This window comes from Chroicocephalus ridibundus, chromosome 17, assembly GCF_963924245.1.
Source record: "Chroicocephalus ridibundus chromosome 17, bChrRid1.1, whole genome shotgun sequence".
Classification (NCBI taxonomy): domain Eukaryota; kingdom Metazoa; phylum Chordata; class Aves; order Charadriiformes; family Laridae; genus Chroicocephalus; species Chroicocephalus ridibundus.
In genome coordinates, this window is record NC_086300.1 from 1,347,401 (window position 1) to 1,362,497 (window position 15,097).

Here is a 15,097-nt window from a genome sequence, read left to right on the forward strand (position 1 = left end):
CTGCTCCGGCGGCGCCAGCCCGCTCCCGCCGCCGCCAGTCCCTGTTCCCTGCTCGGTCCCTCACGCTTCCGCCGGGACACGGTCCACACCCCCCCTCCCCTCGTCACGTGACTCCCCCAGCCAGCCTCACGCCAGCGGGCGCTGCCATCTTGGATTCGGACAGGTATCCCGGCGGCGCCTCTGACAGTGAAGCTGCTGGCGGCCATCTTGGCTTCGGGCTGAGCGCCGGGGCGGTGGCGGCGGCCATCTTGGGTCCGGGTGCGAAGGCAGCGGGCTGCCGGGGACCGGAGCGGCTGTTTTCCCCAGGGAGCCATGTTGGGTGCGGGCAGGCTTAGCCCTCCCGCTGGGGGCAATCTTGGGGCCGGGCAGAGGCGCGTCGCCGGGTCCATGGGTGGAGGAAGGCGGTGAGTCCCCGTTGCTCTTGAGGCGGAGGCGGGGAGCGCCGCGTCTCCGGCTGCCGGCCCCCTCCTGCTGCGGGGGGTGCCGCCGCCCGCCCTGCCTGCGGCCTGCTGGAGGGAGAGGCCTTTCCCGGGGCCTGGCTCCGGGGCGGGCCGTCGCAGGGGCCTGACGGGCCTGGGCAGGCCTCTCAGGACTGGGTGGCTTTGGGCGCTCATTCGGAAAAGCTTTAGTCGTTAATTAATCTTTCTGCTCTGGAAAGGGTTGGGGGTTTTTGGTGAAACTTTGCCTGTGTAGTTCTCTTACCGACGAATGTGAGCTGGTCGTGTTTCTGCCCTGAGCTGATGAGGCACCCTGTAGTGCCCCTGTGGCGGCTCTCGCTAGCTCGAGCCCCTGGCGGCCCGGGAGCCGAGCGGCAGTGAGTTCACCCCAGTACGGTCCCCTGCACAGGCCACACGCTCCGCGGGAGCTGCTTCTCTGGCTGTGATTAGGCCAATAGCTGGTTAAACATAACGCATCAACATTAACATGGTAACGCTGTCTGTGAGCAACAGTATATTGCTTTATGTAAAGACCTGGGGGAAAATAAGGGTATCTAGTCGAACACATGATTTCTTTCCAACTATAGTTATCTTTAAGGATTATGAAATTCTCGGGGCCTAATCCTTGTGAGTGCATGTCATCCTTAGTCGTGCAAGTAAGACCATTTCTCTCGTTCCCAATTGTTATTGCTCCTAGGTGTATCCAGTCTCCTGTGAAATGCTGAAAGGCAAACCTGAAGAAGAAGCCAAGATGAAATACTTCTGGTTTTGCTGAAGCAGGGAGGAACGGGAAGCAGTATGTGTGGTATGTGAAGTGGGAGTGTACATATTGGTTGCAAATAACCATACATTTGATCTAACAATCATTAAGCCCAGGAAAACTATGGGTGCATGAACTGATCGTTATAAGTCTGGTTATTTCAGTGAAACAATTTGCAAATGTACTGAAAGGTTGCTGCAGGAGAAAACACTGCTGCACAAATGCGTGAATTCTTCCTACTTTATAAGAAAAAGAAAAGACTGCCTGGAATTTAATAGGATTTCAAATTGCAGTTGAGTCAAAATCTAGTGCTAGGCTAATGAACGTTACACTCTCAAGTTATTAGACTGGCTTGAAATGTTTAATTTAAGATAAACTTGGGATGAACTAAAGCATCGCCTCAAAGGGCAAGAGGAATGGGAACAAAGAAAAGGAGCGCATTATTCCTTAATGGAAAGAAGAGGGAGGAGTTAGTCTGAACACTTTGTAATTGCTAGTCTTCCGTGTATTTTCTATGAGACAAAGCTTAGGCCGTACAAGAGTGAATGTGTCTCGTTGCAAACCGATGACGGGCTCTAATGGAAATGTGGGGCAGTTAGAAGCAATAGAAAAGATTTCAAAGAGCTTGTAGATTGCAACTTCTTCATCTTTTATCTCTTGCATTAAATGGAATCTGCCTGTGGTAGAAAAATCACCATTAGCTTAAAGACTGGTTCTAACATAACATATTTGGACCTCACAAGCATCTAAATTCAGTTGCAGATTTGCTTGAATGAAAAAGGCTAAAGAATGCGATGACCATGTGAAAAGTTGCACATTGCTACATCCCATTGAAATAGTCGCCTGTTGATGATAGCTAAAGGATTCCTCTTTCAAAAATGCTGCATTATGAGAGCTATAGTGCTTAATTGTATCAGATAAACATATAAAATATTAACTAGAGCTTCTAGATGTTACTGAAGCTTATGTCTGAGATCGGTTGTTTATGTTAATGCGTGTTAGCAGGACTTATCACCACCAACAGGATGTTATTGGAAAAACAAAGCAAACAGAAGCGGGTGGTGTTTAATAACTTTCCTAGAGGTGGCAGTACTTGAATAGAAGCCAGGAATCCAGTTCCCCATGCTGTCTTATCGTTCTCCTGATAATTAAAACGGTAATGCAAACTATAAGTCCTCTGTGCAGGTTGAACGCTAAATGGACGTAACTCTAGAGTATCCACTGTGTGTAGGGGAGGGGGGCAATAAGAAGGGAAAGTGGCCTTAGCTGTCTGGTGCTCTCAGAAGAGCAACAATCAGATCATGTTATGACCACAGCAGAGCTTGCAAGAACTTTTCTGTATGTCTGTGTCTAGCAGCAGAACAGACCGCAAAGATTTAACTTACTGCTGCTATACTTCACTTCAAAATCCAGCCCAAACTTAGGAGGCGTCTGTCAGAAATAAAAACCTGGGGTTTTTTCATTAGTTTGTGTGTGAAGGATGTGTCCAGCCCTTGGCCACGTACCAGGGGTTGGGACTGAAGAAGCCCCAGCCCTGGCGTTTGTTGGAGCTGAAACTGCAGGTCTGTTCTGGGGAAAAACACAAAAGGGATGTGAAACTGGAGAGGCTGTGTATGCTGGCAGGTGCCTTCTGTATTGGCATCGCCACTAGATGTCAGTGCATGAAACCACTTCTTCACCCTGAGGAAACGAGTGAAATTGCGAGGAGGGAGCAATTTCTTCAGGGTGCAAAACTGATGTAGCATCTGCTTACAAAGATCTCCACCGAGGTTAAGCTCCTTTTAATACGGTTCTTAAGACAGACTTGCGGTCTCTTAACTCTGTCAGAATTTTCCAGGTAGGAAATGAGGAATTTCCTGATGCTACACCAGAAGAAGGTTTAGCAAGTGCTTGGTGACTTGAAATTTCATGTTAAATCACACAAAAGTGATTTTTGGTTTCTAAATCCTCAGTTATTGAATGTATGTAGGTGCTAGATTGCCACTGATGTCAGCAGTTAGCTGTCTGAAATCTCTTGGCCCTGAAGATCTCACTGAATCTGTTGAAATCTCTCTAGGCCTTTAGCCTCACTAAAACTCTTTGGGACTTAGCTTTAGGTACATTTATTGTCGTATTTAAATTTAAAAAAAAAAAAGTATCTCTTGCTGAATCTTAGAAAATATAAGCAATGACAAGTGAATTTTCACCAAAACTGATCACCAAAAGCAGATAGAGGCATCAATAGGTTGAAGTTAGATTTAAAACTTTAATCTCCTGCCTTGGTTCCCACTTGCTTTGGAGACGTGGCATTGAGTGAGCTGCCTGTGGGACCTTAATATAGCCATCACTTATGTTAGTGATAATACAAAGTAGGCTTGCTTATGTAAGAATGGTTATGAAGCAGAATAAATGCTTGTAAAGTACTTCATGTTTCTCAGTTGCTAAGTGCTTTATAAATGTTAGGGCATTCACTTTAATTGCTTTGTGTGTTATTTGCTATGATGATGCATTCCTGCAGGGCTACTTTACCTACTTAACTGTGTTTTAAAGCAAGTGAGAGAAAAGCTATATAATGAAAATGCACCATAAAAATATCTCAAGTGCTGTACTTGAATAAATCTTACTTGCTTTTAGGTATCGTCTCAGTCCAGCTCTGGGGGCTAGAGTTACAGAAGAACTGGCATAATGATGAAGTGCTACAAGTATCCAGAGTGCTGTTATACAGATATGAAGATCCAGGACAGCTGCTTCTTTTACTTTCACATCTTCAGAAGGTGAGTAGAGGTGGCTTCCCTCTGGTTTGGGTTCCAGCTTAATATTTTTAAATATTTGAGTTTTAGGTGTGGTGGGTCTAGGTGATAGAGCAGCATCAGAGAACAACTTGACCCAAGCATGTAAAGCTTGAAGAATTCCTGATCCAGTTTGATGTGTCTTAAAGACCCATATGGGAGTGGGTCACTGTCTCTCACGAGAGCACTTCTACTATAGAATAACCAAAGGTTACCTGCTGTTTGCTGTCTGTATTTTTGGTCAGGGCCTGAGCAAGCTGGTCTACATTGGCCTGGCTCTGAGCAGGGGTTGGAGCCTAAATTATTCTGACTGTTCTTGTTGAAGTACAGTCAGTAATGTGCAAACAGGTTAAATCCAGATATGTGTATGTAAATAGTAGAAGGTGCAAAGCACAGAATTTAATGTGGTAGAAAATCTGCTGTGGAACCTGGGCTAGTAATGAGCTGGGCCCTAAGTATTTTTGAGTTTTGACTTCTGTTTGCGGCTGCAGGGGCCAGCTCTCCAGTGGGCCTTGGTGCACTTCAGAAGAAAACCCAACAGCAACAAATTTATTTAATTCAGACAATTGTAGTGCTGAAGCTAGTCTAGGCTGTGGGATTACTTTGCAGATTGGCATAGTATTTTTTTACTTTCACATCAAAAAAGAAAATATTCATCAGCTGTTGCACATCAGGACTTGAGTTTTGAGAGGATGTGTTTGCAGATGGTTCAGCAAATAGTTGGGGGGGTGTGCGCATTTATTTTTTTGAAGCCTGAAGCTGGTTTAGATTTGAATGTATACTGACTTGTAGTATAAATAGTCACAGAAACCCCTGTATGGAGAATCGTGGCCATGTACCATGCATTGAGCTGAAGGTCTTGCAGAACACAACTAGCTGTAGATGGACAGGGGCATTTCAGTAAACTTGAACAGAATCCATGCACTCGCTCTTTCCCCGGGGCTCTGGTATGCAGACATACGAGTGGAGGCTGTGTTTTCTGGCATCAGGAGCAAGGTCAATCCAGTTTGGCCTATATCTTTTTCTTTTTTTTTTTTTTAATTTAAATCGTAATGGAAAAAAGATACGGTCTACGTTTTGCTGAAAGCAGAAGTTTTTCACTTAGTTACAGCTGAATATAGCCACACTTCCCAGTCCCCTCCCTCCCTTGGGTCTCATAGTATAATCTAATTATTGAATAGTTGTAATGAAAGTACATTTTGCCCTGGCAGGACTAAAGCCTGTTTATAGGCCAGATATTTTTATGCCATCCTTGTCCTGTTCCTGCCAAAATGGGTTATTTTTTGGATTTTCTTGTCTGCTTTTGGATTTGTGATCTGCTCCTTTAATACATTCCTTCCAGTCTAGGCAGTGCTCTCCAACTGCCTGGCACTGATGTTAATGCTTTGCTTCCTAATCAATCAAGTCTGCTGCCTGCTTTCTTAAAGGAAAACTCTACTCATGTTGTTCAGCCCAATGACACAAACTTTCACAGGTGTAAGAAACGTTTGTCACCAAAAATGACAGTGATGTGGGAAAGACGCAACTTTATCCTGTTTGGTTTTTCTGGGCAATTCTTTTTCAGAAAACTGACTGTGGTACTGCGGGCAGGTAGCCACAGACTTTGTAGCTCAGTTTCCAGCTGACATGAATATCTTGATTGTAGTAAGAACTTTGGGGATATTAAGAACAGGTTGTATCTGGGGATAGTAGGGACAGAAATTTGTCTTTGCTTGCTCCTCTAATTAAAGAGTGATCCCAAATCACCATATTTTGTGCCTCAGGTAGTGGGAGTAGAAGGATAACTTAGGATGTGCCTACTGTTTAGATCCAAAGTGAAAATAGGAGGCAGGTAACAGAGAAACCAAGTGTCACCCCAAACTAAAGGGTGGTGTATACTTGGAGCCTCAGCCAAAAGTCAAGAAAATAAGGAACCTTACAACAAGGAGTAAGAGAGGATTGTAGCAAGACAAGGTGGAAGTAAGAACCAGAGCTAAGCAAAACGATTTTGAGAACAACAAACTGCTACCAGTTCGGTACATTGGGCAACACCATTGCTGGGATGGTCTGATTGATATAAAATATGCATCAATTTGGCGGCTTCTCTGTTTAGGCAGGTTTATCTTTCCCTTAGTTTCCTAGGAGACTGATTAGCTCTGTGCCTTAACACCAAAGGAGCCAAAGAAACACCAAACGGAATGCAAATTGCCAATACAGAGTGGATGGAGAATGGGAGGATCTATATGGAGGAAGCATATCACAAGATGGGAGCAGTAGCTTTTACAGCAGTTTGTCTTATGCAATATGATTGCTGTCCTTTATACCTCTTTGTCAGATAAGTAAAGATTGGGGTGAGCAATGTTATTGCTTTCTGGGAGCTTGTGTCCCGTTAGAAGTGCGCTGCTGCAAAATGGCTGTTCCTAGGATAAGGTTTATGTGCCAGCTGGAACTGCTGATTTCCTTTGAAAGTCCTGTTTTTGTAATTATTCATGGCAAAAAAAAAAAAGTTTCTTCCCATATGAACTTCTGGCTTGCTGAGCTCTGAGGTGAGCCAAGTAGGTTATTTTCTTCAGTGTCTGCATTTTTTCCTAATTACACTGTACCAGTTGTTACCACACAGTTTTATGTACCTGCCCTTCCAAATTCATAAGTTCCATCTTCTGGAAAAGTTCAGCAGCACTTCCTGCGGAGCTTGTCTTGGTACTGCCTTTTATCTATGAGGGAATAGTATTCTTGTGCCAAATACAGCCCTTTACATAAACTTTTTTTTCTATATCACGTTTCTAACACTTTCTAATCTAATTTGGTTGCAGGAAGTAGAAAGGTAGTGCTGTGTGACTGAGCTGCCGGGCTTTGCCAGACAGTAGCTGATGGGTCAACTAGAGCTCCAGTTGCTGACACTGCTGTGCAAGCTGAGAGACCGTGGGTTTGCCTGTCCTAAAAACATAAAGCTTCCTTTAACACACATTCTCCTAAGCAAGCTGTCATCCCTGCGTAGTGAACATTTTACATCTAATGCAGCCCATATTATGGGAAATCTTACCAAGTCTGATGTTGGCTAACTCCTGAATCCATGTGAGGAGAAACACGATCCTCTCTTAGGATGAGATAAGTGGGATCTACCTGCTGTGTCTGTTTTCCAGCAGAAGTGGCAGGGTCACAGCAGTGGGATGGTCGATGGCTCTTGTAGTGGGTAGAAGGAACCCAAGCAGCAGCGGAGGATGTTGCAGCAGCAGGTATGAGACATGCTTTATTATAGCTGTAGGTTTGAGTCCCTTGTCTGTTTTCTGCTGATTTGTTGGTACTTGACTGACTGGGTCTCCTTGTATTCATTTACACACTCTATTACAATGTTGGCAGAGCTGGACATCAGTGATTACATTTAAGTGCACTCTTTCTTTCTGGTATATTGATGATTCATACTATTAGGAGAGGCTTCCTGCCTTTCCATGACTTAGTGAAAATGATCTATTTCATAATGTCTCCTTACTCTTAGCAGGGCTTGTGCTCTGTTCCCAAAACTCCCACTGTTTTCACTGCAAGCATGATCAGACTGTGAAATAGCTTGGCTGGTCTGGTGAATAATCTGTTAGTCTCTTTTAATAAACTGCAGTTTTATTTATCTTGCTGCTCTTTAGAGCTTTTCATCTCAAAACATTTGAGTGCAGAAACTGTCCAGTAGTGAAATGCAGCCATCTCTCTTGGGGATAGAGTGGGAGGCAGACAGGCAGGCATTTTACTCCACAGTTTAGAGTGAGAGGAATTTTGTTCAAGGACAATGAGGGAAAGCTTAGCTTGTATGCTGAATGACCCTTTGATCTTCCACGTTCATGCTCAGCTGATCAGGACTTTAAATGTAAGCTCTGTCTCCCTCCTACCCATAGCAAACAGCCAGCAATATAATCTCATTTAGGACTTGAGCACTGGACCAGAATGACAGGACTGCAGTGGCAACTGTTCGGCCTTACATGTTTCCTATTTGACTGTCACTTCCTCAAGTGACGCTGACATAAAGCTAAAGAATGGTGGGTGGCAATTCTGGGACGTGTAGTAGGGTGTACTGAAAGGGGTCCATGGGGAAGGGAAGGCCAAGCCCATTACACACAAATATTCTCCTGTAAATACTGAGAAACTGGACAGTGCTGTAGTATTAAAAGGTGACTTTCTGGAGCACACTGAATAGGTCGGTCCGTAGCCATGAGATGAATTTGATAATTCTGAAGCTTTGTGGTGTTTGCTAATCATGATGAAATGACTGGCTTTCTGAGGCTCTGAAAGCTGAGAGGAGCTGACTGGTGGTGTGGTAGGTCAGCTCTCCTTCTGTGCGAGGAGAGAAGGCTCCAGAAACTGCTGTGGCAGAAGCAATGGAAATGAGCAGGCAGAGTATGATGAGAAGTTGGATCCTTGACCTGCAGCCCTTGAGCAGTTGTAAAAGATTGTGTTACTTCTGCTACTATGCAGCACATCATTAGGAACCTTAATTACGGGGAGATGACTGCATTGCGTAGGCTAGAGTGTAGCCTGCAGGAATGTAGGATCTTTAATTTTATAACACTTGCTCTGTGGTGTGTGTCTTTGTTGGGGAAAGATATCCAAAGGCCTGCTCTTGTTGCAGATGAAACAGACTTGGCTGGCTGATAACGTGTAGCTCCTCTGAGCTAGAATGGCTGTAGCCCATTTGATGGGTGACAGCTGGTGTTTTCTTACCTATTCCTGCACAATAAAGCAAAATGTGCATTTTTAAACCTTGAGGGAAGCATTTGGTGACAGGAAAACTTGGACTTGAGATGGAGTGGCACTTTGCCTAGTTGTGCCAAACCACTTCATTTTTATTATTTTTTTTTTCAGTATTCCTTGCTGTATTTATAGCATGAGATATGATGAGAACTATCAGAGGCACAGCTGTGTGACCTCCTTCGTGCTAAAACAAAACAGCACAGAGGAGTGAGTATTTCTAGTTTGTTCCAGCTGCAGGTATTGGGTTCAAATCACAGTGCCGTAAAAAGACAGTGTGGCAGAGAAACTGAAAGTTGAATTTGAATTTCTAGGTTGAAAGGACTGACTCTGAAGGGTTCCTAGAAGAGCTGAGCTACCAGTCCGCCAGTGCAAAAAGAATATGGTCCTCTATTTGGCATTTATAACTCTTTTTCGTTGCAGTTCTATGTTCTTTTGAACACCTGTACTTTGGTAGCTCCCTCTCCATTTCTTTTTCTTACATTTAATTTCCTGTTTCTTTGCTAATAGCTACTAGGGACCTTGGGAAGGAAATATTTTCAGGAAGAGTGTCTTTGACTTGAAGGATTGTCTGTATACAGAGTAGGTTTCAAAGATCAGCTAGGTATGGTTTTACCTTGTTTGTGCAGTGGGAGCTGGAACAGGGAGAACTGCTGAGAGAACAGACACTTGAGGACCCTTGTTTAGTTTAAAACTTAATTTTAGGTTGTAAGATTAAATGAACAGAGAAATACTTGAACTGTCTTCTGGGGAATGCTGTTAACTCTCAGAAATGCTCCCTAACACTGCTGCTGTTCTGGAATGTTCCCCTGCCCTTCAGACAGTCCTGAGCAGAGATCATTGTGCCTCCTTGTGTGACTGCCTTATCAGAGATCTTGCACCACTCCTTACTAGCAGAGATAGGGATGATTAGTTTGATGAGTGGCATTTTGTTTGTTTACCAAGCTCTATTAACCAAAGCTGTGGTTTCTGTCTCGTCTTTGCTTCCATCAGGAGGTACGTCCTGTCTTTTCCTTCACTAACTGCAGTACTGCAATACACGCCACCTCTTCCCCTCCATGCAGGGTTTTTCTAGAAGGAAGAAGATGGCACCGTCTAGTTTTCCATCTGGTGCCTGATTACATGCAAATAGGAACAGCCGGCCCTGTAAGCAGAGCGATACAGGAAGAAGATGGGGAGCGCTGCTCTGCTGCGATAGCCACTGGGGGAGACCAACTGTCTGCTGCTGTCACAACCTCTCCAGAGAGGCTGGCACCAGGCCCGGTCTGCTTTGCCACCTCATGCCTTTCCCCCTCTTCTTATCTAGCCATGCCACAGCTTCCCAGGCTCCTGGGTTAGATAGATCAGCCCCACCCTCTGTGCTTGGGCAGATGCTTCCTTTCATAAACCCACGTAACTGTGTCCGTCTGGAGGCAGAATATGGGCCTGGACCCGAAGCAGGTAGAGTCTGCTTGTAGGTTTGGTACAGCGAGTGGAAAGGGGGAAACATAATGACTTTTGTATGACTGCTATTAGACTAAAAATATGTTTTAGGGGACTAGAATGGGGGGAAAAAAATCCTGCATGTAAGTGATGTCTTTTCAAGGAATCAAACAACATGGTATAATTATAGGGTTTAAATGGAAGACATTTGTTCAGCCTTGAGAAAAGAAGGCTTAGGGGAGACCTCCTCACTACATTCCAGTACTTAAAGGGTGGCTACAAGGAAGATGGAGGCTCCCTTTTCGCAAGGGGTCACGTGGAAAAGGGGGTGATGGGTACAAGTTGTTCCTGGGGAGATTCTGATTGGACACTAGAGGAAAATTTTTCACAGTTCTCCCCGGGGAAGTGGTGGATTCCCCAACATTGGACACTTTTGAGATTCAGCTGGGCAGGGAGCTGGGCCACCTTATCTAGAGCATGCTTTTGCCAAGAAAGGTTGGACCAGATGGTCCTTGAGGTCCCTTCGAACCTGGGATGACATGATCCGAAATGGTGCCTGAGGAGCAGGAGGTCAGAGGATGGTGAGTGACCGGCTGCTGAGAGCCCTGGGCGGGTGGAAGGGCCCGTTCCTCTGCACCTGCCAGGTACGAGGCTGCAGGGACGGGTCTCAGAGGAGCCTAATCCTGGAAGAGGCGCTGGGGCCAGATTCCCCACTGCTTAATACTGGGGGAAAACGTTATGTGGCTCCATCGTTGCCTCTTCCAGATCCTGAGCAGTTTCCTATGGCCCTATCCCGAGCTTTGGCTCTGTCATTCCTGGGGCCGTGTTCTTCCCCGCCACCACCAGCCCCCTTCGCCGGGCCCACAGAGGGGCCCTGGGGGCGGGAGGGCGGCGCCCCCGGCCTCACCCCAAGGTGAAAGAGAAACCGCCCGTCCGCTGCCCCGCCTCCCGCTGCCATTGGTTCTGCCGCCGCTACGGGGCGGGAGAGGGCGTGGGGCTTGAGTCTCTCTTCCCTCTTCGATTGGCTCTAACGCTGAGGATGATGCCTCTTAGGCCTGAGTGCGTCTCTGATTGGTTGCCGTTACAGCGCGTGGCGGGGAGGAGCTTGCAGAGAGCTCTCATTGGCTGTCCTTAAGGAGGGGCGGATCGGTTGGCTGCGGTCAGCCAATGGTCGCCGGGCTCCTCCCCCGGTGCCGCCCCCGGAGCGCTGATAAGCGGCGCTGGCGGCGGCGGGGGGTCAGTGCGGCGCGGGCGGGCCGGGCATGGCGGGGGCGGGTGGCGGCCGCGGCGGGGCCGGGGGGCTCCAGCCGCTCCGCGCCACCGTCCCCTTCCAGCTCCAGCAACGCCGCGGAGAGGGGGGCCGGGCAGGTAACGGCGGGAGGAGGCGGGCACCATCCCGGTGTGCGGGGCTGCGGCGGGGGAGCACGCGTGTCCCCCGTGCCCGGCGGGGCACCGGGGGCGGCGGATGGGCCCGGGGTGGGGTTCACAACCGCTCGGCAGCGTGACTCTCCGTGGGGAAGCGACTCTTAGCCCCGGCTGCCGAGAGGGGGCTGAGGGGGTACCGTGCTCGGCCCCTGCAGCGGGGGAGGGTCCCGGTGCTGGGAGCGCCCAGACCTCCTGTCCGTCCCGGGGCAGCGGGGGCAGGACCGGCGTTAGCGAGAGCTACCGTGTGCGCGGGAGCCTTCTAGTCTGCTGCGTGGGTGGAAGTGAAAGGGAACCGAGGGCGGGGAGTCGGGGGAAGAAAACCGGGACGTGGGGGGGGAAAGACCGCGAGCGAAGGAAACCCCAAACTGGGGGACGCGGCCCAGAGGCAGCCGAGACCTTGAAAACGCCGCCCGTGGGCTGCGATCGGTCGGGAGAGGTGCGAGCTTTGATCCCCGGCCCCGCGGGGTCCCTCCCCGGGCAGGCGGGACCTGTGGCCGCCTGCGGTCTGCCGGGACAATGAGTTGCCTATTTGGAGGTGGTTTCACAAAAAAAAACCACCAAACTTGAGTTTTACGCAGCTGATCTATCTTGATAAAGAAGTAATAATTTGATTTGCACTAATAGCAATTTGTCCCTAATTGCATCACTGAGATTTTTCTGACCACTTCAGGAATGCTTATTTAATTATAATTTTTTGGTGACCTAATAATAGTTTTTGGCTTTTCGTGATGTACGTGTTATTTCTGGCTGTTCGTGGGTCTGCCTTTGGATGTTGGATTCTTCCTTGGCCGTTCCTTATCTCAAGAAGTATTAAAATAGCAATGAAGCACTCTTTTGGGGGGGTTAAACATACGATTAAACAGGATTATGGACCAGCAAGAAATACTCGTCAAGCTTTGGGCCAGCTGATTTTGGTGGTATCTGTTCAGAGCGCCGGTCTCTTCCTTAAAGCAGCAGCTGCTGAATGCGCTTTGCAGGGGAGAGAGCTGCAGCCCATCGTACAGCGAGAATTAATGGCCCTTCCTGAAGCGTCCTGCGTTTCACTCCTCAAGACTTAGAGCCACTGGCAGGGTTGGTATTGATCAGAGGAGCTATTAAAGAGCTTTTTTGCTCAATTTACACTTGAAACAAGTTAATGAAATGGATTCTTTTGAGTGCTAGGTTTTGCTTCCCTCTCAGCAGTATGCTGAAATCGAGGTGAAGTTGCTCTTAATAGGGCAATTACTCAGTATCTTCAGATGTTACAAAGAAAATAGAGCAAATCTCAAAGAAAGGAGAGCCAGGCTGCCTGTCATCCCTTGGTTGTGTTAAAGCTCTGTACTGCACCTCTCCGAAGCATGGGGAATACCATGCAGCTTTCTGAGGGCAAAACGGCTGGAGCTCCACTGACATGAACCAGAATTGCTGGTCTTCATTTCTTCCTGGCTCTGTGCCTCGCTCTTCAGGCTCTAGGAGCTTGAATTTTTCCTCTTGATCGTAGTCATTTCATCTGCAGTTTTGGAAGTGTTGGAATTTCCATTGCTCTCTGCCTCATCGCAATTTTTGTAAGCTTCAGTTTGCTCCCTGCATGCGTGGGAGCTGTGGCAGTAAGCTGGCAGGGTTTAACCAAAAACTGTTATCCTGGTGATTCATAATCTAACACTTTTGCTCCTGCCTTTTGGGAACTCAGCACAGAAATCCATTGCTTTATTGCATCTTTCCTCATTTGACTTTGCTGGCTCTCTGAAGGGCTCTGGAGCTGCTGGGGATCTCGGTGATTCTGGCTTGGAGCTTCAGAAGAAGAGGTGCGGGGTGATCCGGGGGCTGATCCTGCAGCTGCTCTGATAATAGAGGATCCCATTGAGATGAGGAGCAGCTGCAGAGTCTCTCAAAGGGCTTCTGTTAAAAGGAGGAGCTGGGGGATGCCAGGAAGGAGGTCGAGGAATATTTTAAAAGGACTTGACTTGCTGTTTAGAAATCCAGGATGTCAGGACTTCTAGTGATGAATCTGGTGCGTGTCATTGGGGTCAATGTCTGGTGTTTGGTTTTTTTAAAATTCCTTATCTCTTCAGTGATGTGGCTTTTGGTGGTGAAGCAGGTAATGTGTTAGTGTTTGATCCTCTTCAGGTGCAGGCCAGACCCATCCCTGCTGCATCCGTTTGTGCCAGGTGAGGTGGCTTGGAGGCGGCTGCTGGGGTAGCCAGAGCTCTGCAGGTGCTGTAACACTGATGGGGTTATGTGTTCTCTGGGGTGGGATGAGCTTTGTGGAGACTTTGAAGTTTAAATCAGTTAACGGCAATGCTCGTGCTATTTGTAGCCTCAGTTCTTTCCTCCAAAGCCCACACGGAAGCACATACTGGTTGGGGAGTTTCCATGCTCATGTCCAGACTTCGGCCTCCCCGAGAGCTGTGCCTTCACACTCAGGGATCCGCTGCCTGGGTGCAACCCCAGTGCTCATAACGCATCGCGGGTCTGGAACCTGATTTTCTCAAGCAAGACACTGAGAAGTCTTTATGCATCTTTTTTTTCAGTATGACACTAGAAAAAATAGGTTTATTTAAATTGCATCTCGAATTTTAATTTGCAGACTCATGGTGAATGTAGCATTTTGGGAACAGGAGCGGGTAAGTAGTCAGTCATCTGAACTGGCTCGTGCACAGAGGAGAAGATGGAATATGGTGGAAGAGCAAAACTGTGTTGGATGTTTCTAGTTCAACAGACTCCTTCGGTGCACCCCCTATTAAAGGTGTAGGGGGGTAAGGTGGGGTGAATAGCTGCACCAGGGGTTACCTGCCAACTGCTCTTCCGAACACTCATCGAGTAGATTTCTTGGGAGGAGAAAGAGTAGGTGCCTGTCTGCCTTCTGAACACTGCCTGTTTATCAGCGATAGTGGCATAGGTGTATATATGTATAGGTATAGGTGAGTGCAGAGGTGCAAGGCTTCACCTGTAGACCTATATGGTTGATTTGGGGGGGTTCACAAATGGCTTTGACAAGAGCTATGTCTTGCATTTCATGTGTTTCATGTTAACCCTCCATGAAACCAAAGCTTTATTGATAGTCTCTCTTCACCAGAATTCAAAGAAATTTCACTGGTTTTCCCACCACCACCTCTACAACTCCAGAATTATGTGGTGCCTTTTAGCCTTTCAGGAAGTTACTATTGGCTGAGCTGACTCATCTGGATGGGATTTTGTTGCTTGCCTGCTGAACTTGCCTGGTTTTGAGATGTCCAGTTGTTTTTGCTGTGTGGATCCTGCTAGAGAGACTAAGTGAGCAGACTGCCAAATATCTTTATTAGGTGTCTGAATTAAACCCGTGCCTGGTGTATGTTATAGAGGCAGATGAGTGGGACACTATTCATAGGCAATACTGTCTGAGTGTATGTTTAGCAAAATGAAAATGGTTTCTTTAGGAATAAAAATGTCTGTTTACCACTTGAAAGTGCTGTGGGATTGCTGCCTACGTGGTAGTGTTACAGCAGAGCTGTTAACAATATCTCTGCTTCTTTCCTTTGCTGCAGGCAGCACATAATGAGTGTGGGGGTCTCCTCCCCCCCTCCAGTCTTATTGGTTGAATATCTTAAGTGCTG

General features: G+C 47.2%; 1 protein-coding gene across 6 annotated transcripts in view; it reads left to right on the forward strand.

Moving 5' to 3' along the window:
- The first annotated feature begins 26 nt into the window (after window positions 1–26).
- FAM117A (family with sequence similarity 117 member A) overlaps window positions 27–15,097 on the forward strand; it is a 32,520-nt gene continuing 17,449 nt past the window's right edge. Inside the window, exons 1-3 of one of the 6 annotated variants that reach the window (XM_063354736.1) lie at window positions 27–163; window positions 1,135–1,242; window positions 3,811–3,950. Coding sequence is in view for 3 of the 6 variants with exons in the window: in XM_063354734.1 (XP_063210804.1) it covers window positions 11,363–11,468 (106 nt within the window). In the remaining 3 variants the exon portion in view is untranslated. The other 5 variants (XM_063354735.1, XM_063354737.1, XM_063354732.1 and 2 more) reach the window with 5 other exon arrangements.